General features: G+C 44.2%; 1 protein-coding gene across 1 annotated transcript in view; it reads left to right on the top strand.

Annotated features, from left to right (window-relative positions):
- Window positions 1-22,056, top strand: part of LOC115482102 (copine-5-like) — a 267,201-nt gene that overhangs the window by 165,396 nt on the left and 79,749 nt on the right. Inside the window, exons 8-10 of the mRNA XM_030221668.1 lie at window positions 3,076-3,139; window positions 17,891-17,994; window positions 19,952-20,056. Of these exons, the coding sequence (XP_030077528.1) occupies window positions 3,076-3,139; window positions 17,891-17,994; window positions 19,952-20,056 (273 nt within the window). The remainder of the gene's footprint in view (window positions 1-3,075; window positions 3,140-17,890; window positions 17,995-19,951; window positions 20,057-22,056) is intronic.

The raw sequence follows: 22,056 nt of genomic DNA, 5'->3' as shown, positions 1-22,056 counted from the left end.
GAGTAAGATTCCATGGACTTGGCTTCCATGGGTGGGGGGGGGGGGGGGGGGGGCAGCCCCGGCAAGATTTTGAGGGAGCAGAAGCTTCTTCCTACCTGCCTATTTCTGGGCCTGTCTCTCTCCTGATCCTGTGTGCCAGGACCTGGATGATTGCATTAATGCAATAACCCGAGTCCCAACACACAGGAGCAGGAGATGACAGACCAAGGAAGGAGCAGACACAGGAAGGTAAGGGGCGGGGTGGGTGGGGGGCAGGAACGGCAGCCCAAGTGTATGTGGGGGACATGGTGCAGCGGCAGCCCAGGAGGGGGGGGGGCGGTCTTGCCCCGGGCCCAATTGTGTCTGTCCATGGCCTTGTTCCTCACTGGCTGGACTATAGGTGGAGAACTCGCTTTACTCATACTACCCCTCTCCTCAAGACCCTTCACTGGCTCCCTATCCGTTTTCGCATCCTGTTCAAACTTCTTCTACTAACCTATAAATGTATTCACTCTGCTGCTCCCCAGTATCTCTCCACACTCGTCCTTCCCTACACCCCTTCCCGTGCACTCCGCTCCATGGATAAATCCTTCTTATCTGTTCCCTTCTCCACTACTGCCAACTCCAGACTTCGCGCCTTCTGTCTCGCTGCACCCTACGCCTGGAATAAACTTCCTGAGCCCCTACGTCTTGCCCCATCCTTGGCCACCTTTAAATCTAGACTGAAAGCCCACCTCTTTAACATTGCTTTTGACTCGTAACCACTTGTAACCACTCGCCTCCACCTACCCTCCTCTCTTCCTTCCCGTTCACATTAATTGATTTGATTTGCTTACTTTATTTATTTTTTGTCTATTAGATTGTAAGCTCTTTGAGCAGGGACTGTCTTTCTTCTATGTTTGTGCAGCGCTGCGTATGCCTTGTAGCGCTATAGAAATGCTAAATAGTAGTAGTAGTAGAACTCCTGTTCAGCTTAGGGAACAGTGGTCCCTGGCAACCATAGATGCTGGGGTATTAACTGTGTGTTTAGGACTCAATTCTGAAAAATGGAGGGTTCCAAGTACAGCAAGAAACCAAAGCAAACAAAAAAGCACAAGTGGACCTTCAGGAACAGAACAGAGGGTTCTTTTTATTGAAATGACCCGACACGGGCCGTGTTTCGGCGACCTAGTGCCTGCATCGGGTCCATCAAAAGATACAACTATATAAAACATTTAAATGCAATAAATATAAAATATAATGAATACAAAATAACATACAGTCAATATAATTAATAAATAATAAAAGAATAAAAAATCTAACATACAGGCATATACTTGGCTGGCCAAAATTATAAAACTAAAGCTTGCATTACTGAAGTATACTTCGCAGGTGAAAAACATAACTACATAAAACTAAAGTTTACATTGATAAAATATACTTCACTACATAACTAAAAACATAGAGAATGTCTATAATGTTTCAGACATTTTTGTATGCTGTAAAAAAATCTCGTATAAGCACACAAGAATATAAAACAGAGCTTTAGACTAAAAGGAAATACTACTGCCTGAAAGTGAATGCTGAAAAATGGTTCCCTGCTTACCAAAATGATGTTAAATGCTCCTGTGTAGATGACTCACACAGCAATGCCCCTGTTGAAGAGCTCAAGAAACCGTCCACTAATGATAAAACAGAACAAATGGTAAGAAAAAATGATAAGTATATGTCTGTATGCTATATTTTTAATTCTTTTATTATTTATTGATTATATTGACCATTTGTTATTTTGTATTCATTGTATTTTATATTTATTGCATTTAAATATTTTTTATATTTCTGTCTTTTGATAGACCCCTGACGCAAGCACTTGGTCGCCGAGACACAGCCTGTGTCGGGTCATTTCAATAAAAAGAATCCGCTGTCCTGTTCCTGAAGGTCCACTTGTGCTTTTTTCTTTGCTTAGGACTGAATTTTGTAAATGATGCTGAAAAACCGGCGCTGACTAAAGAACACGCTAAGCGCTATTCTATAAATGGTGCTCAAAGTTAGACGCTGTTTATAGAATAGCGCTTAGCACCGGGAACTGAGACAGCTATCTTGGTGTAAATCCCCACACCTAAATTAGGCACGGATCGCCCTTATTCTATAACAGCATGCATAAATTGTGGGAATTTCCTGATCTGCCCATGTCCCTCCTATAGCCATGCCATGTTTTTGGAGCCACGCAGGTTAGCACCAGGCCCGCCGGGGGGGGGGGGGGGGGCGGTGCTGGGATCAGGCCGCCGGCGCTGCAGTCCCTGGTCTTACCTGCCTGCCTCCATGACTCCGGGCCCCCTTCATTCAAAGCGGCAGTCGCCTCTCTTCTGGCCTTCCCTCCCTGTGTCCTGCCCTTGCGGAAACTGGAAGTTACATCAGACGAGGGCGGGACACAGGGAGGGAAGGCCAGAAGAGACGCGATCTGTGACTGCCGCTTTGAATGAAGGGGGCCCGGAGCCGTGGAGGCAGGCAGGTGAGACCGGGGACTGCAGTGGCGGGGGGAGCAATTGGGGGCGGCAGCGATGGGGGGAGCGGTGGGGGGGGGGGGGCAGAGGCGGAGCAGCGGGCGGGGGGGGGCGGAGGCAGGGCGGCCTTGCCCCGGGCCCAGCCTAGTCTCTCGGCGGCCCTGGTTAGCACCCAATTATCAGCGCTAGTTGGCTCACTATTCAATTAAATTGTGGGCGCAAATTGAGCACACGCCCACATTTGTACATGCAATTTATATTAGGGGGTTAACGTGTTGTTTCTGAATGCATTTGAATTGTCAAGGTAAGTGCCGCTGAAAATCTGAGTGCGATCTAGTGAACGGGATTTATTCAGGTAGGAACTGCTTCCGCCCAGATAAGGCCTACTGTTTAGTAGATAATGGCAGATGAAGGCTTACTGGTCTAGTAATAATGATCTCACACATTGCACTCCAGATGTTTTTTGGAAGATTCAACTTTCTGGGAAGGGTAAGCATGCTTTGTCTGACCCCCATCTTTTCTGTCTTCTGGGAAAGCACATGGGGGGCACTGGTGCTGTGGGATGTCGGCCTGGAGACTTACTGTGTTCTGTCTTTCTTATTTATTTTGTCAGGGGAATTCCGGGGAAAAGGTGTGGCAGCATAATCATCTCAGCTGAAGAGCTTGGGAATTGCAGGGTGAGTGCAGAGTCTGTCTGCTTGCAGCATCCGATGCTCTGATAGCCACAGCTGACGCTGTTTGAAGCTTTTATAGGGTTTACTGCTGATGAGCTAGCACGCTGGGTACACTAAATATGATTTCACACATCCATTTATAGTCCTGCTTAGGTCAAGAGTGAGAAACTGACTTGGGTCATCCTAAGCTACATTTGAAATTCAGGCATTTGAAGCTCCAAAGCTGAAGTGATGGTATTTCTAATGTATTTATTTTTATACGGTATTTATATTATTTACAGAGACATATTTAAAATATCCTGAAATCTCCCTGGCAAAACTTTTAGCATTTTCACTTGCAGACACTGTTGCTAGGTTGCTCCAGAATTCTCCCCAGAGCAGCCCCTGATTTTCAAGAATGTGTTGGAGACGGAGGATGTGAATTGTTCTTAATACACAGGCACATCTAGTCAGGCCCACTACTTACGCATTAACAGAACTGGGTCTGTGGGTTTGTTCTGGAATAGCAGGACAAGACTGAGGTGTGTTGGCAGGGCTATATTTGGGGTGATCTCAGTGATGGAAAAGCAGGGGGTGTTGCAGGGCAGGACCGAGGTACACTTAATTATTTCTTATTTATTTATTAGGATTTATGTACCGCCTTTTTGAAGGAATTCACTCAAGGCGGTGTACAGCAAGAATAAGTCAAACATAAGCGATTGATAATTACAGCAGCAAAAATATTCAAGTACAAATGTGGCATAGTATACTGTATTACAATGTCAACACAATACACAATAAAACATTTTAATTGACAGCATAGGGTGTAAGCAAAGGTGGAACTTATAGATAGACAAAACAGAGTAACAGGAGTAAGAAAACAAGGGAGTCTTTTACAAAGGCGCGCTAGCGGTTCCAGTGCACGCCACTGATCAACGTATGCTAAACGCCAGAGATGCCCATAGAAATATATGGGCATCTCTAACGGTTAGCGCGTGCCCATGTTTAGCCCACGCTAAAAACGCCAGCGCACCCCTGCAAAAGGACTCCTAAGGGACTAGTTTAAAAGAAGTTGCAAATGAGGTCGAAAGGTGCTTGAACATTATCTTGGCTAGGGTAGGAGTGGATAAACCATGTACTGCTATCGTATGTGCAGCCGGTGTCATTTACTTCTTCCATTAAAGGCCTGGCTGAAGAGCCAGGCTTTCACCTGCTTCCGGAAGTAGAGATCTCATTCTATTACAGAACGTTGGAAGAGCTCTGGGTATAAAGGTGTCAATGATGGAATAGGAAAGGGTGCTACAGGGCAGGATTGAGGTACGTTGGCAGAGTTCTATATATAAGGGTGTCGGTGATGGAATAGCAGAGGGTGCTGCAGGGCAGGACTGAGGTACACCGGCAGAGTTCTATATATGAGTGATGGAATAGCAGAAGGTGCTTCAGGGCGGGACTGTGGTACACTGGCAGAGCTCTGTAAGGGTGTCAGTGATGGAATAGCAGGGGGGTGCTACAGGGCAGGATTGAGGTACATCGGCAGAGTTCTGTATATAAGGGTGTCAGTGATGGAATAGCAGGAGGTGCTACAGGGCAGGATTAAGGTACACCGGCAGAGTTCTATATATGAGTGATGGAATAGCAGAGGGTACTGCAGGGCAGGACTGAGGTACACTGGCAGAGCTCTGTAAGGGTGTCAGTGATGGAATAGCAGAGGGTGCTGCAGGGCAGGAGGGAGGTGGGGGTGGGGGGGAGCCAAAGAATTTAACATTCAGGATTGTAAAGACTCCTGTGCTGGGAGCTGAGGACTCTGCGGGTGGAATGCATCTAATAATGGAATCCAGGTGCTGCTAATCACAATCTAATTGCACCAGATGCCACTCAAAAGAAAGGAAATATTGAGCAATGCCAGAACCGCTAATGCTTCTGCTCCAGAAACTGCTCTAGGTTTAGCGATGGTAGCGTCTCCACACTTTCCATTTGTTCTTTTATTTATGTTGGAGAAAATATCAGTTTACGTCCACTTGAATACATAGAAATGAGGGTCAGCTAATAACTATAATTGGATTCATTAATGGGCAGATGATCAGAAGCAAACGTGGGTGCTAGGAGCTATTAACGCCATACTAGTGCCTGCGTTTGCAACCGCCCCATGATCAGAGCCCCCCGAGCGTGTGAAGCAACGCACTCGTGGGCTGTGAATGCAACTAGCCTGCAAATGCATGCTAAGCAGGGCTGTTAGCATAAGTAGCATGCAAATGCATGCTAAACATATTCCTCCCCAATGATCAGTAAGCAGCGCGCCAAACATTGGCGTGCTGTCCGTTTCAAACCCTACACGAGATTGGAGCTGGCGTTAAGGTTTGCAGACCATTGGGGAGGAATGGTGAGCCCTGATAGCATGGATTTGCATGCTAGAAGGCCCCCCCATTCCCCCCAATACCCCCCTGCAGAAGCAGAACCCCAACCCCCAGCCAGCGACACGGGGCTGGAGGTCCGGTGGACCTCCAGACCCCTGACCCCCCGACACAAGTTCAGGGGGGCTGTAGATCTGGTGGTCTCCGGCCTTCCTAATCCCCCCTCGTACCCCCACCCCCCAAACCTAGTTGTCTAGGGGCCCTCTTTCCCACCACCCCCACCTTTGTTGAAGGAGGGAGGTACACTCCCTCCTCTTCCAGCAGCGCCACCTTGAAAATGATGGCGCCCAGCCCTGCCCAATGCATTGTTTGTTTGTAAGCCACATTGAACTTGAGTCTATTTGGGGCTAATGAGAGGTATAAATGTCGCAAATAAATAAATAATAATAATTATTACTATTATTTGTTACATTTATATCCCACATTTTCCCACCTTTTGCAGGCTCAATATGGCTTACATATAACCGTTAACGGCGTTAGCCGATTACAGTCTGAACAAATACATGATATGAATGAATACAAAGTGATATTGTGGTATAAAGAGGTACATGTATGGTACGAATAGTTAGGGGGAACTTAGAGATTGAAAGGGGGAAGAAGAGTCAGGTAATGTCCATTACAGTCTTTGGTTGTATTGTGTCGCAAGTGACCAGGTATTTTTATGTTGGGTCGTTGGGGTATGCTCTTCTGAACAGGTCTGTCTTTAGTGCTTTCCGAAAATTTAGGTGGTCGAGCGTAGTTTCTACTGCTTTTGGCAATGCATTCCATAGTTGTGCGCTTAGGTAGGAAAAGCTGGTTGCATAGATAGATTTGTATTTGAGTTCTTTGCTGCTTGGGTAGTGGAGGTTTAGGTATGATTGTGCAGATTTTGTGATGTTTCTGGTTGGCAGGTCGATGAGGTCTGTCATGTATCCCGGTGCCTCGCCGAAAATAATTTAATGAACAGTCGTGCAGATTTTGAAAGTGATGCGTTCTTTGATTGGTAGCCAGTGTAATTTTTCTCTGAGTGCTTTGGCGCTGTCAAAACGTGTTTTTCCAAATATAAGCCTGGCTGCTGTGTTTTGGGCGGTCTGGAGTTTCTTTATGATTTGATCCTTGCATCCCGCATAGAATCCATTCCAGTAATCTGCGTGGCTTAGTACCATGGACTGTACCAGGTTACGAAATATTTCCCTCGGGAAGAATGGTTTTACGCGTTTGAGTTTCCACATTGAGAAAAACATTTTCTTTATGGTGGATTTCGCTTGGGTCTCTAGTGATAGGTTATGGTCGATTGTTACTCTGAGAATTTTCAGGCTGTCTGAGACAGGGAGGGTGTATCCTGGGGTGTTAATGTTTGTGGGTTTGTTTGTATGTATTGTATTGGGATGAGATGATGAGACAGTGTGTTTTTTCTGTATTGAGTTTTAGTTGGAATGCATTTGCCCATGAGTTTATGAAGTTTAAGCTTAGCTTGATTTCGTTGGTGATGTATGGGATGCATAATGTAAATAAATAAACAAACAATCAAATAAATAATCCTGTGCTCTTCTTCAACTATAAATCAATTATGTAGCTGAAAATTAATGCTCTTATATGGTTGGTATATTTGAAGGATGGAAACATGTGTGTATGTGATAGATGTGCAGTTATTTAAAACAGGTATGAGTCAAACACAGATCAGCTTCACTGAACAGGGCTGTGAAACTACTCCAAAACCCCCCCCAGTGAAGAACTAATTTTTCAAGGAGGAAAAAAGATCTCATAAAGCTGCGGCAATCAAATGAAAATACCACTCTTTTTAGCGGTTCGTCTGCCCACAGTACAACAAGTAATCATTGATCGAAAACCTCCTAGAAAACTTATATTGAGCAAAACGTTTTATAAATTTCAATTTTTGAATTTTTATATTATGTTGTATTTTTTTGTTGTATTTTTCAGTGGCACCTCACAAGCACCGCTCAACACTGCCACATTGCTTCCAGTGCTAACAATAGAGTACAAAAGTAATATATCAAACTTTTAAACTTATCTGAGTAGTACTAAAAAGAGTGGTGTTTTCATTTGATTGCCGCAGCTTTATGAGATCTTTCCTCCTCCTTGAAACATTAGTTCTTCACTGGTTTTGTTCGGAGCAGTTCTTTAAAACAACACTGAGAAGAGCAGTAATGTTTTGTGTCATTTCCAAACTGAAATAATCTTAAATAATAATGGTTAATACATAATTTTTAAATACCATCGAATACCAAGAGCGCTGGACAATTTACAAAACAACCAGCAGGCTTTGTTCTGTTTCTGTGAGTCTGACGTCCTGCACGTACAACGTGCAGGACGTCAGAAACAGAACAAAGCCTTCGCGGGAAGAAGAGGACCTTCTCGGCTGGCTGGGATTGGGGTCCCCCGCCAGCAAAGGTAGCCCACGGCGGGGGAGGGTTGGCGGCGGGAGGGGGGTGTCAAAGTTGACAGGGGGGGGGGGGTCAGCGGCACCGGGGGGGGGGGGGGGCTAAAATGTGCCCCTCACCTCAGGCTGTGGACCCCCCTCTCGCTGAAGTCTGGCTACGCCCCTGAAAACAACATGCATAAATCATAAACACATTTTCGAAAAAGCCAAGTTTTAAGCAGTTTTGTGGACACGCATATCAGAGGGAATTCTATAAACAGTACCCAAACTTGGATGCTGGAAAAATTCTGCACTAAGCACTATTATAAGGTGTGTGTGCTTTATAAATGGAACAGCTCTCAGTGTGAATCTCATGCCTAACTTTTGGGCGCTACACTTACGCCTGCTGAAACCTGGTAGAAATGCCTGCACCCAAGCTGGGCATGGTTAGGCAGTATTTTGTATTTCTGCATGCAATTTTACGGAATGCTCCCAACCTGCCCATGGCCACGCCCCCTTTGAGAAACACGCTATGGGAGTTAGGGAAAGGGGGAAATGGGGCTTGATATACCGCCTTTCTGAGGTTTTTGCAACTACATTCTTGCATATATTCAGGTACTTATTTTTGTACCAGGGGCAATGGAGGGTTAAGTGACATGCCCAGAATCACAAGGAGCTGCAGTGGGAATCAAACTCAGTTCTCCAGGATCAAAGTCCACTGCACTAACCACTAGGCTACTCCTCCACTAGCAACATTCCATGTAGAAGCCTGCCCTTGCAGATCAGCAATGCGGCCGCGCAGGCTTCTGTTTCTGTGAGTCTGACATCCTGCACGTACAGGACGTCACACTCACAGAAACAGAAGCCTGCGCAACTGCGTTGCTGATCTGCAAGGGCAGGCTTCTACATGGAATGTTGCTAGTGGAATAGCAACATTCCATGTAGAATCTCCAATAGTAGCAACATTCCATGTAGAATCTCAAATAGGGAAAGGGAAATGGGACTTGATATACCGCCTTTCTGTGGTATTTTGCAACTGCATTCAAAGCGGTCTACATATAGTCAGGTACTTATTTTGTACCAGGGGCAATGGAGGGTTAAGTGACTTGCCCAGAGTCACAAGGAGCTGCAGTGGGAATCAACTAACCACTAGGCTACTCCTCCACTCCAGTTAGGTGTTGTGCCTTATAGAATAGCGTGCAGCCAGATGCCTGCGCAGATTTTAATGAGTGTCAATTCACATCAATAATTCATTGTTAGCACTCAATTATTGATGGTTTAGAGTTCATTATCCAATTTATTTGCACACACAGATATAAAATTTGGGGGCATATATTGTTCTGACCTCAGTTCTACAGGGTGAGAATTTCACCATTGTGAGGCCACAGCGGCAACTAGTTTTTTGTGAGAAGACGGTAATCAAATTCGTGAAAGTAATGACATCTAATTTATTACAATGCAGCCATCTACCTTGTCTGAGAGCAAAAACTAAGTAAACTAACAGGGTAAATCGGATTCGTTCCATTCAAGATTTTGTGTACAAAAAATAACTTGTGGGCTGATTCTATTGAACTTTGATTTAAATAGGATTAATCTTGCAGCAGTATTTTGAATTACAGTACAGTCTCGATTATCCGATCTTCACTGATCTGACCAAGACCTCCGGTGATGTCACACGGCTTCTCTTTCTGTTTTCCGAACCCAGGACCCTACTTTTACCACCATTGTGAGGCGGGACCCTGCTTTTACTGCCTTTATTTCTGCATAGTTTGAGAGGTTACCATTGCTTTCTGTATTATCTGACTTTTCATTTATCTGACAACGGGTTGGTCCCATATAGGGACTTTACTGTAACTATAAACGGGATGATGAATTCTGTGTTATTCCCTTTTAAAACACCACAGGGACAATATTCAGAACTAGTTAATCAGGTAGTAGAGATTCCTACCTGGTTTCCTAGCACTGACCAGGTCTTCACAGATAGTGCCACTGAATATATCCTGGGTGACTCCGAGAAAAGCTGCATTGGCTCCCAATCAAAGAAAGGATCGTCTTCAAAATCTGCACTTTGGTCCACAAAATTATATATGGCATAGTCCCAGGATACCTGATAGATCTTATAGACCTACCATTAAGAAACAGTATCAGATCATCACAATCCTACCTAAACCTAAATTACCCAAACTGCAAAGGACTTAAATACACAACAACTTACGCATCCGGCTTCTCCTACATAAGCACACAAGTATGGAACGGGCTCCCTAAAGCTGTAAAAATAATCCATGACCACCTAAACTTCAGGAAATCACTAAAAACCACCCTCTTCAAAAAGGCCTACCCCAATGATCCAACGTAAACCCTTCACCCAGCAACACAGTATGACCAATGATCGTACCGGACAATATACAATCTTCATTACCTTTGACCCTCTATAATTACCTCGTTCAAGCACTATGCATCTATGTATTTGTTATCAACCGACCTGGCAATTGCCTTAACGGTACTATGTAAGCCACATTGAGCCTGCAAATAGGTGGGAAAATGTGGGGTACAAATGTAACAAATAAAAAAAAGCCAGGGTTGTAGCTGCCATTGAGTGAGCCCAGCAAAATGCCCAGGTCTATCCAGTGGTTGGGGCTGCTTATTCAGCCCAGTTTAACAATTAGATGAACTAGGCCACTGTTTTTCAATGCAAGGCCTGCAGATCTCTGTGGCAGTCTCCATTGACCCCCTCCAACACAACCCCCTTCCCCCCAGAGATTCCCTCTTATGCCCCAATCATCTCCTGATCCTCTGAACATTCCTCCAGCTGCTCCCAATGTCCTTCCATTCTCCCCAACTTCCCACTCACTTCAAAAGGCAGGAGTGATGCCCAATTACTCCTGCCTTTTAGAAATGGATCTGCATCATGGTCGGGGGTGGGGGTGGGGGGAGAAGGAGAGATATTGGTCCTGATGGGAGTATTCGGTGGGGGTTCCAGGGGCGAGTGAGAGATACTGAACCTGGTAGTGGTGGTTTAAGAGGGGGGGGGTTATGAGGAGGAGGAGAGATGCTGGACATGGTGGGGTGGGAGGTTCCTTGTGGTGAGAAGAAGAGATCCTGGACTTGATGGGCCGGGGGAACTGTGGAGAGAGAAGAGATGCTGGACCTGGTGAGATGGGAGAGCCATGGAGGAAGAAGAGATGCTGGATCTGGTGGAATGGGGGAAACATGGAGGGGGAAGGAGAGATACTGGACGTGGCAGGAAGGGTTGCAAGGGAGGGGAACAGAAACTGGTGGCATAAGCCTAGGTAAGGAGGCATTTGAGAAAGAAAACAGACTGATGGGGATGGATGTCATTGGCACACACGGGTCAGTGTCTTGGCCCCGTGTGGAGAGATATTTGTCAGCTCTCTTTCAGTTCTTTTGGATCCAAAGTGGCCCTGACTAAAAATTTAATGAAGAATACTGAACTAAGCAGTTCACAATCAAGTGTGTGAGAACACAAAAATGAAACAAAATAAAAACAGTAAACAAATCAAACAAAAATCATGTCATACTTTGTATTGTTTTTGAATATTTTTACTGCTGTAATTGTCTATTGCTCATCTTTGATCTATTCTTACTGTACACCGCCTTGAGTGGACTTCTTCAAAAAGGTGGTAAATAAATCCTAATAATAAATAAATAAATAAAAGTGTTTTTCCCATACAACCCTGCCCCCACCTCCTGTGTTTGTGTACAAGGGGGATAGGTGGGTCAGAGTGCCTGCTGGTCTCTTTGTATTATATTTTACTGATTGTTGCTTAAGGCCAATGTGAAAATCCATTTCTTCATTTATACCACAATCAAGTAAGTGTACAGCTCTACTTTTTTCATAGTAAATGGAAAAAAAATAAAATAATGCATTCTGAGGAGGGGGAGGAAGGTTAATTAATATGTAAATTTGTACATTCAAAGTTACAGTAGCAGCAAAGCAAATGATTTTGACTTAAAGACTTAAAGTATGTAAATCGCTGTGTGAATATTCATGTTGTCTTTTGGCAGTGGCAAGGCTTGATGTACTGTGCAGAGCGGGCTTCCCTTCACCTACGTTCCTGCCTGCAGAATTAAACCCAATTGTTCTCTTCCCAACTTTGCAAATGTTATTTGCATTGCAAAAATCCCTTGCAAAGGAGGAACAACACATTTATTACCAATTAGACAAAATTAGGGAAGGAAACAGCAAGGCTGACATTTGGAAGCTATTTTCAAGGAGACATCTGGAGTTTGGGAGGAAGCTAGGTTGACTTCTTCTAAAGTTCTTTTGAGGTGCATCTGGGCAGCTGTTTGTCAGGGCAGAAGGTGATAAATGGAAACCTTGTTTGAACATGCTTAGCATTAATGAGTTTAGTTGGGTTAAAGAGGATCCAGTGTAGGGTTGTGAACTGGCTCCAAGTCCTAGGGAACATGTTAATCCAGTCTTTATTTTGCTCCATTCTATGCAAAGACTTTTCTTAAGGATATCATAGCTCCATTTTCATGTATGCATGGGGGAAGGAGAGATGGACAAAGTCAGGTCTAGATTAGTTCATTTTTATGAGATGGAGCAAGTTGTGAACCCTGCTCCGAAGCCTATAGGCTGCAATGAGCTTCCAAACTCAAGTGAGCTGCCCTGCTCCTCCAGCACAAATGCAACTTTAAAAGAGAGTGATATGCTTGCAAAGGAGCACAGCTGGTGAACTAGGTGATTCTCTCATGGAGACTGTGGGTAACTAGATCTATTTAACATATTTGTTACTCACAAACTCACCACAGGGCCATGGTGAGGTACAGTAAGCATATATAAGCAATAGGACAAACAACTTCATCCAGGTAATAAGTCAGAATAGGCATCGCAAGGCACAGGGAACAAAGACATAAAACTCACACAGCAAAGTACCTATCCAGCAAGTTACACTCTTCCATCCTGAACCACGAGAGACTATTAACTAGTCAGAATATTCCTGCTGGAACAAATGTGTCTTCAATTTTCTCTGAAAATCACTGAGATCCATCATTACGTGAAGCTCATTAGGCAATGTGTTTCACAGGGATGGCACATAAATCGAAAATGCTCAAGCCCTAGTTCTTTGTTTTCTGCCCATAGTCAAGGAGGGAATTGCATAAGTATTCCGAGAACATCACCACATAGATCTAGTAAACGTAGAAGCATAAAGATGACAAATAGGCAGAAGAGAAACCATGGGTAGCCAGCTTTAAATTTTACTCTATCATCCAGAAATCTGCGGAATCCATGTTGCTGTTGGTCCAGAGGAGAATGCAATTCAATATGATTCTCTAGCTGGATCAACACTATCTTTTCAGTCATCGTTGTCATCAAAGGCAGACTAGAAATGGGTTGATATGAACCAGAGAAGAGGCATCCAAACTGGTCCCCATTAGAACTGGGCATACACTTGCTCTCTTAAAATATGCTGGCATCACACCTGACCTCAATGACCAATGAACGATGTATTACAAGATAGTAGCAACCTCCTTCCTCACAATTTTAACCCAACTAGTAGGGCAAGGGTCCAATGGGGATGTAGTTGTATTTAAGAACCCAAGAACACTATAGATATCCTCTATGGATGGTAATGCAAACTTTTTCTATTCTGGTGGAATAAATCACAAGGAGGCTGAATCAAAATGGGGCAGCAGAAGTCTTTAACTGCATCTTCATAAACAAGTAATCCCAAACTCCTGAGGAGATGCTGCATCCCTGGAAATAGGCACCATTGGTTCCTAGGGATGTGCGTTCATTTGAAACAACATAGGAAATATCAATGACAATGATCTTAAGGTGGCTAACCAGGTAGAAAAAGTGACAGTGAAAGCTAGAAGGATGCTTGGACGCATAGGGAGAGGAATGGCCAATAGGAAAAAGGAGGTGATGATGCCTTTGTGTAAGACTCTGGTGAGGCCTCATTTAGAATATTGTGTACAATTCTGGAGACTGCACCTTCAAAAAGATATATACAGAATAGAGTTGTTCCAGAGGGTGGCTACTAAAATGGTCAGTGGATAACATGTTACCGGATAACATTTTTGATGTTATCCAATAAAGTTTTTATCATCCATACGTCTCCCTCACTGATTTGAAAAAGCCTATCTTCCCTACTCCTTCTCTGCTCTACATTGGACTGTCTTTAGTGCATCTCCAATTCCTCTCTAGCCTGCACAAAAACCTCTTGTAGTCTCTTATTTCAGCCATACCAAGGAGCACAATATAGCACCAGGATGCATATGGCCTAATGGAAGCCTATGCTAACGTGGGGCTCAAATGCTGCGCTACACAATTCTGTAAAAAAAGAAATGTGCGGCAAGCGCTATTTTATAAATGGTGCTTCAAGTTGGGTGCTGTTTATAGAATAACGCTCAGTGATGGGATCTGCGCCCAATTTTGGGAATGAAGATTTACACGAACTGAGCCCTGGTGTAAATCCCCACGCCTATGTTTGGCGTGGATCCACTAAATTCTATAACACTGCGTGGAAAATCCTAGAACCGCCCTTTACCTGCCCATGCCCCACCCATGGCCTTGCCCCCTTTTTGGATATGCGCAAAAAATTTTACGTGCACATCTTTATAGAATAGTGCCTATAAAGATGTGCTCGTAGATTCCAATTATTGCCAATTACAGCCAATAATTGATTGTTAGTGCCCAAATATGAGCACTAATTGACTCAAGCAATTAAATTGCATGCACAATTTTGGGCGCTATATGTAGAATTAGGGGGATAGTGTGTCAGATTTCTGAGGTGTCAAACAAGGAGCAATTCTTCCTTGCTAAACATTTTGAAAATGTCCTCCCTACAAAACCCGAGAGGGGAGGGAAACCAAGGAGACAACAGGTCAGTCAAGGGTGATCTGACCATGGGACCAGGGTGATAGTTATAGAAGACATAAGAACATATACATAAGAACATAAGAGTAGCCATACTGGGTCAGACCAATGGTCTGTCTAGCCCAGTATCCTGTTTTCCATACAGTGGCCAAGCCAGGTCACAAGTACCTGGCAGAAACCCAAATCGTGGCAACATTCCAGAACCCCAAAGAGTAACAACATTCCGGAATCATAACGAATAGCAAGATTCCATGAAGAATGTCAAAGAGTAGCAAGATTCTGGAACCCTAAAGAGTAGCAGCATTCCATGGTACAAATCCCAGGGCAAGCAGTAGCTTCCATTGTCTGTCTCAATAGCAGACTATGGATGTTTCCTCCTGGAATTTGTCCAAACCTTTTTTAAACCCAAATACACTAACCGCTGTTACCACCTCCTCCGGCAAAGAGTTCCAGAGCTTAACTATTCGTTGAGTGAAAAGACAGCACCTGCACAATCCATAGCACTAGGGAGAAAAAGTAAATCCAACATAGTACCTCTCTGGTGCGTTGGCATAGTGACAAGTGAATCAAATCCCAAGGCATTCGTCACCGTCAAAGGGGTTACAATATCAGAATTAACTGGATGCGTGCATGGGAGATTAAAATCACTCAAAATGATCAACCTAGAAATATCAACCTTGGCAGACAAAATTGAAGTCATCTTTGCCTACAGAAGGGGCTGTATACACTGAAGAATCAGAAATGTATTTCGAATCAATAAAATATCATAACCAGTGCTAGACACAGAAAAGACTGCAGCAAAGTAAAGACCCCTCCCAACTTCCCCACCCGTGACCGATGCAGATTTTGTCTCCCAGATGAAAGATCTAAGCAGTGACATAACAGAAATTGGTTAGGCCATGAGCTCTTTATGTTTGCTGACAGCTGGTATGATTTTGTATGTAACTTGCAGTATTTTATGAAGAGAAATTCATTTCACACTTGTATGCTTCCAGACCTTGGAAGTTTGACAAATGCAGACAGTGAAGCCTCAAAGAAAACAGAGTGCCGGAGAAAACCTGGTATTTCCTACATCAAAGGTGTCATTTGACTTTAAAATCAGCACCAGAAGGTCATTTTCTAGATTTGAAGCTTTCTCCCCTTCTCCTCCTCCTCCCCTCTGCTCATGAGATGGTTCATTTTGAACTATTGTCTGTGACTCTGCACAGACTTTATACAGTTGGGTCTGTGCCTTTCATCCTCACCAGCCTGAGCCCTTCGGCCCACCTCCTGCTTTGCACATCAGTGAAAGTTTCATATGCGGCTCCTGCCGCCTTTTGTCCCCGCATTTCCCCTTCCCTGACACCGTCTTCCAAGTCTTTCACCTTCCTTCCTTTCTGCATCCTTGGTTTTGAAGTGTTTGCATTTGGATTGTGTCCAAACAGATTGTTTTAGGCAGAAAAACAGAAATTTCTTTCCATCACACATCTGGTATGAAAGGGTATGTAGAGCCTGTCAGTCAGTTTTGTGTTGAATTGGTTTGAAAAAGCTTCCCTTTTGTTCAAGGCTGCATTATGTGGAACAAGCTTATCCAAGGTCGGTCCTTGAAGGCTGCAAGCAGACCAGGTTTTCAGGATATCCCTAATGAATATGCACTACTAGGGAGAAAAAGTAAATCTAACAATATGTTAAATAGCCTAGGAAACCAAACACTGAAGGTGCCAAAAAGGCGCCTTCTACCACTGTGGGGTCATCCAGTAGTGCCACTTCAAAGAGATACCGCCATGGCACTGTGGCCCAACACCCACACTCCTGCTTTCCAGTCTCCAGTGGACTCCCCCCCCCCCCCCCCCGCTCCCCAAGCTACAACAGAAAATCCACTTGCATACCCTCCAGTCCAGTTTATGGACACTGAAATCTTAAATCTGCTCTGTTTATAGTAATCTCTCACATCACATAGCTATCCTGTTTGACTGTAAAGTTTCACCCCCTGATGCGTGCGTCCAGTAGCTGTTTTTAGTTCAAAAGTGGGTTTTCTGCAGGTTATAACTCATTTTAGTGGATCAATGTAAGTATTAGCTGAGCTTTCAAGATTACACAGGTCCTATCTTAGGCAGCTTTAACTATTCAACCTCTAAGACTCGTGCACACATCTTTGCCGATACACTTCAGTCCTGCCCTGCAGCACTCCCTGCTAGTCCAGTATTGAGACCCAGGATGTTGTTGGCACCCCCTCCTATAGGCAGCCAATATTTTGCCCAATACAGCATCAGTAACTAAAGAGCTTGGGGATGTGACCAGAGAGAGTACATAAGTAATGCCACACTGGGAAAAGACCAAGGGTCAATCGAACCCAGCATCTTGTCCACGACAGCGGCCAATCCAGGCCAAGGGCACCTGGCAAGCTTCCCAAACGTACAAACATTCTATACATGTTATTCCTGGAATTGTGGATTTTTCCCAAGTCCATTTAGTAGTGGTTTATGGACTTGTCCTTTAGGAAACCTTCTAACCCCTTTTTAAACTCTGCCAAGCTAACCGCCTTCACATTCTCCGGCAACGAATTCCAGAGTTTAATTATGTGTTGGGTGAAGAAAAATTTTTCTTTGATTCGTTTTAAATTTACTACACTGTAGTTTCATCGCATGCCCCCTTAGAGGTTTATTTGGCACCTCCAACCAAAAAGGTATTCCGCTGCCCCTGTTTCCCGAAGGTAGAACTTGCTGACAACGTTGTCTGGTGTAAGTTGGTGTAAGTTATCCTCCAATAAGGGAGAAGGTGAGTGTAAGGGAGGGTCACTGGCCCCAACTCCCTCCTCAGCACTTACCTCCCTGGCTGGCTGTGAGGATCCTATGGCCAGTCCACATCTTGAGGCAGGCTCTGCTGCTATTGACCAAAGAGGGTAAGTCTGGGGCAAAAGATATAATATGGAAAGGGGGCTGACCAGTGTCTAGCTTACCCCTTACTTTCATCTTCTGGCACTTTCAGCTTGGCGCCCGAGGCAGGAAGCCATCTTGCCCACCCATTTTGATAGCCCTGCTGAGACCCTCTACACTCTGCTCTGCCAGTGTATTTTTGTCCTTCGCTTCAGCTATTCCTGCTCTTGTTCTGCTCTTTTCTGCTTTGATCTATCATTAATTTGTTGACATTGAATTTCACTCTCACTTTTCATCTTACAGGATGTTGCAACCATGCAGTTCTGTGCCAACAAGCTGGACAAGAAGGACTTCTTTGGAAAATCGGATCCCTTCATGGTGTTTTATAGAAGCAATGAGGATGGAACGTAAGAACCTATTTGTTTTTAAGCAATGGGGATCAATACAGAAACATTGACCCTGTGCCCTCTAGGACTGGATGGCTGAGAGGACACAGAGGTCATTGGTCACACTTTATTTGATAGGCTACTCATCAATTAGTGGAGGAGTGACCTAGTGGTTAGAGCACCAGTCTTGTAATCCAGAGGTGGCCAGTTCAAATCCTGCTGGTGCTCCTTGTGATTTTGGGCAAGTCAATTAACCCTCCATTGCCTCAGGTACAAACTTAAGATTGTGAGCCCTCCTGGGACAGAGAAATATCCAGTGTACCTGACTGTAACTCACCTTGAGCTACTACTGAAAAAGGTGGGAGAAAAAATCTAAATAACTAAATAAATATATATGGAATGTTGCTACTATTTGAGATTCTAGATAGAATGTTGCTAGTGGAGGAGTGGCCCAGTGGTTAGAGCACTGGTCTTGCAATCCAGAGGTGGCTGGTTCAAATCCCACTGCTGCTCCTTGTGATCTTGGGTAAGTCACTTAACCCTCCATTGCCTCAGGTACAAACTTAGATTGTGAGCCCTCCTGGGACAGAGAAATATCTAGAGTACCTGAATGTAACTCACCTTGAGCTACTACTGAAAAAGGTGTGAGCAAAATTCTAAATAAATAAATCTAAGCAGTTTAGAAAAATGAAAGAGGATCAGTATAAGAGACAATCAAATCAAGGATACAAACAAGGGAAAGCCTAAAATACAGAAAGATAAAATATAATACACACATTAAAACCATAATTATGTTAGTATAAAGGGGATGGGATTTGATATACTGCCTTTCTGTGATTACAATCAAAGCGGTTTACATAGTATATACAGGTACCTATTTGAAACCTGGGGCAATGGAGGGTTAAGTGACTTGCCCAGTCAGAAGGAGCTAGGTGGGCAGGTGTACAATCAACAATAGAAACACTGAAAGATCCCCATTGCAGGGTTGGCCAACTGTGAGGAAATGGCCAGAACAGAATGCTCTTATTAGGAGGAAAAAGCAATTGTAAAATAGTACATTTAAAGATTTTCATGAAAGCTTTATAAGTCTCATGATGGACGTAAGGTGACAGATGGTTCTATAGTGAAGGAGGAGATTTTTGTCATATCCAATTGAATTTTTAGATGTGAAGGGACTACCAGGAGGTTCTGCTGAGATGCACGCTCTATACAAGAGGGTGAATAAGGAATCGGTGATCTATAGAGAGTTATCCTATATAATAATTCTCACCTCCAATGTTCTATCTTGCTGCCTGTGTCCGTGGCTGCCTGTGTCTGTGCTAGGCTCCGTAGATCAGGCTGACATCACGTAGAACGCCAGACCCGGAGGAGGAGGGGCGAAAGGGGCAAACAGGACAATTAAGGGATAAGGGAATTACTTATGGTGGGAATGGTAGACATGGGTACTGAACAAGTGGATAGGGGTTAGGAGTTAAAAGCAGCCTCAAAAAGGTAGGCTATTAGCCTAGATTTGAAGATGGCCAGAGCTGGAGCTTGACGTACCGACTCAGGAAGTCTATTCCAGGCATACAGTGCAGCAAGATAAAAGGAATGGAGTCTGGAGTTGGCATTGGAGGGGAAAGGTACAGATAAGAGAGAGTTACCCGATGAACGGAGTTCCCAGGTAAGAGTGTAGGGAGAGATAAGAGTGGAGAGGTACTGAGGAGCTGCAGAGTGAAGGCACTTGTAAGTCAATAAGAGGAGTTTGAACTGTATGCAGAAACTGATAGGGAGCCAATGAAGTGACTTGAGGAGAGGACTAATATGAGCATAGTGACACTGGCGGAATATAAGTCATGCAGCAGAATTTTGAACAGACTGAAGGGGAGATAGCTTAGTGGGATTTGTTCTTTACTAAAAGCTATTTTTCTTCTTTTCCTTTCTTGGATAGTGCATTATGGGACAGAGACTTACTGGAGCTAATTTTCCTGTGTTTTAGGTTTACAATCTGTCACAAAACTGAAGTTGTGAAAAACACACTAAATCCTGTGTGGCAAGCTTTCTCCATCCCCGTGCGAGCCTTGTGCAATGGAGACTACGACAGGTAAGATGGGTTTTCTTCATCCCAGTGGGCGGCAAAGCCAATTTTTCAGAGCAGGTTGAAGTGTTCCTGGTTGTACCCAACTGTAGTCATGAACTTGTAGCCCCTTTTTTTTTCTTTGAAAAATTAACATGAAAATCAGAACTACAAGTCCCTGCATGCACTGCAGTGAAACCAGGACTGGGATCTTACTGTCCTGTAAAAATGGAACCAGCTCATAACTCTAGTGAATCTGGTACAATGGAAAGTCTGACAGCTTTCCAGTTTACTGAGATATTGAAAGGGGATGGGATTTGATATACTGCCTTTCTGTGTGGTTTACATATTATATACATGTACTCTAAGTGGTTTACATATTATATACATGTCTTATTTTGTACCTGAGGCAACAGAGGGTTAAGTGACTTGCCCACAGTCACAAGAACTTGCAGTGGGAATCAAATGCAGAATTCAAAAATGCATGGGATAAACAAAAGAATTCTTCTTTGGAAGGGTAATAAATAGAAAAAAACAAAACAAAACAGAAAAGAAAATAAGATAATACCTTTGTTACTGGACTAACTTAATACATTTCTTTCAAAGATAACCCTTTTCCTTCAGCTTAGAAATGAGCAAATGTTGACAAATATCAGATATGGAAAGAGAATGGAAGCAAAACAAAACTTAATGGTGCTTAAACAGTAACTCCAGTAATTGGGAAATAAAACCAGTGTTGGGGAGACATCAACAGTCTGTACTCTGATTATGGTTAGACAGCAAAGCACAAAAGAACCCTCAAGACTGGAACAATGTAGAAATGTAATGCAAAAGACCCAACACGGGCTGTGTTTCGACGCAGAAGAGCGCCTGCCTCAGGGGACAGAACAGTATAATCTTTGATAGAAAATGAAGCCCAAAGCAGTCCTTCTAACAGCACATCTAGTTAACCAGAAGGTTATACCGAGGGGCATTTTCGAACGGGGACGCCCATCGCAAAGGGCGTCTATCTCCAAGGATGGCACGGCGAAGGGTCGGGACCAACTGTATTTTCGAACGAGATGGGCGTCCATCTTTCGTTTCGAAAATACGGTTGGGGGGGCGCCCAAATCTTGACCTAAATGCTGAGATCGCCGGATTTAGAGATGGGCGCCCTCGGTTTTCCCCCATAATGGAAACCGATGGCGCCCATCTCAAAAATGAACCAGTCCAAGGCATTTGGTCATGGGAGGGTCCAGGATTCGTAGTGCACTGGTCCCCCTCACATGCCAGGGCACCAACCGAGCACCCTAGGGGGCACTACAGTGGACTTGGCAAATTGGTTCCAGGTGCATCATCCGATGGTCATCTGGGCAGTTCTGGGCACTTTTTTGTGACTTGGTCCTAAAAAAAAAAGGGACCAAAAAAGAGGACCAAATTCTCGCCAGGGACGCCCATTTTTTCCATTATCAGCCGCAGCCATCTCTTAACCACGCCTCGGCACGCCCCTGTCCCGCCTTCGCTACCCTTCCGACACGCCCCCGGGAACTTCGGCCGTCCTGGCGACAGAAAGCAGTTGGGGAGTCCCAAAATCGGCTTTCGATTATGCCAATTCTGGCGCCCCTGAGAGAAGGGCGCCCATCTCCCGATTTGTGTCAAAAGATGGGCGCCCTTCTCTTTCAAAAATGAGCTGGACTGTGTCCAAACACAATGGTGGCTTTCAGCAACCCGCCTTTCTTTGCTGTCTTGTTTTGGATACTTTTGTACCCTCTCATTTGCTAATCCTCAAGTATGGTTAGACACATATGGACGGGCTGGAGTGGGCTTCAGCAGCAATCTAGTAGTTGGGGAGTTCTATGGTTTGTGTCCTGAAAATGGCAAGGACAGATCAAGATCAAGAATGTGCTATGAGTTTATCTTATTGAGCAGACTAGATGAACGGTGCAGCTCTTTATCTGCCGTCATCTACTGTGTCACTATGGAGCTCATTTTCGAAAGAGAAAAACATCCAAAAAGTGGCATAATTCTGCATTTGGACGTTTTTCTCA

The sequence above is a fragment of the Microcaecilia unicolor genome, chromosome 12 (assembly GCF_901765095.1).
Source record: "Microcaecilia unicolor chromosome 12, aMicUni1.1, whole genome shotgun sequence".
NCBI lineage: Eukaryota > Metazoa > Chordata > Amphibia > Gymnophiona > Siphonopidae > Microcaecilia > Microcaecilia unicolor.
This window is presented reverse-complemented; position numbering and strand designations above follow the sequence as displayed.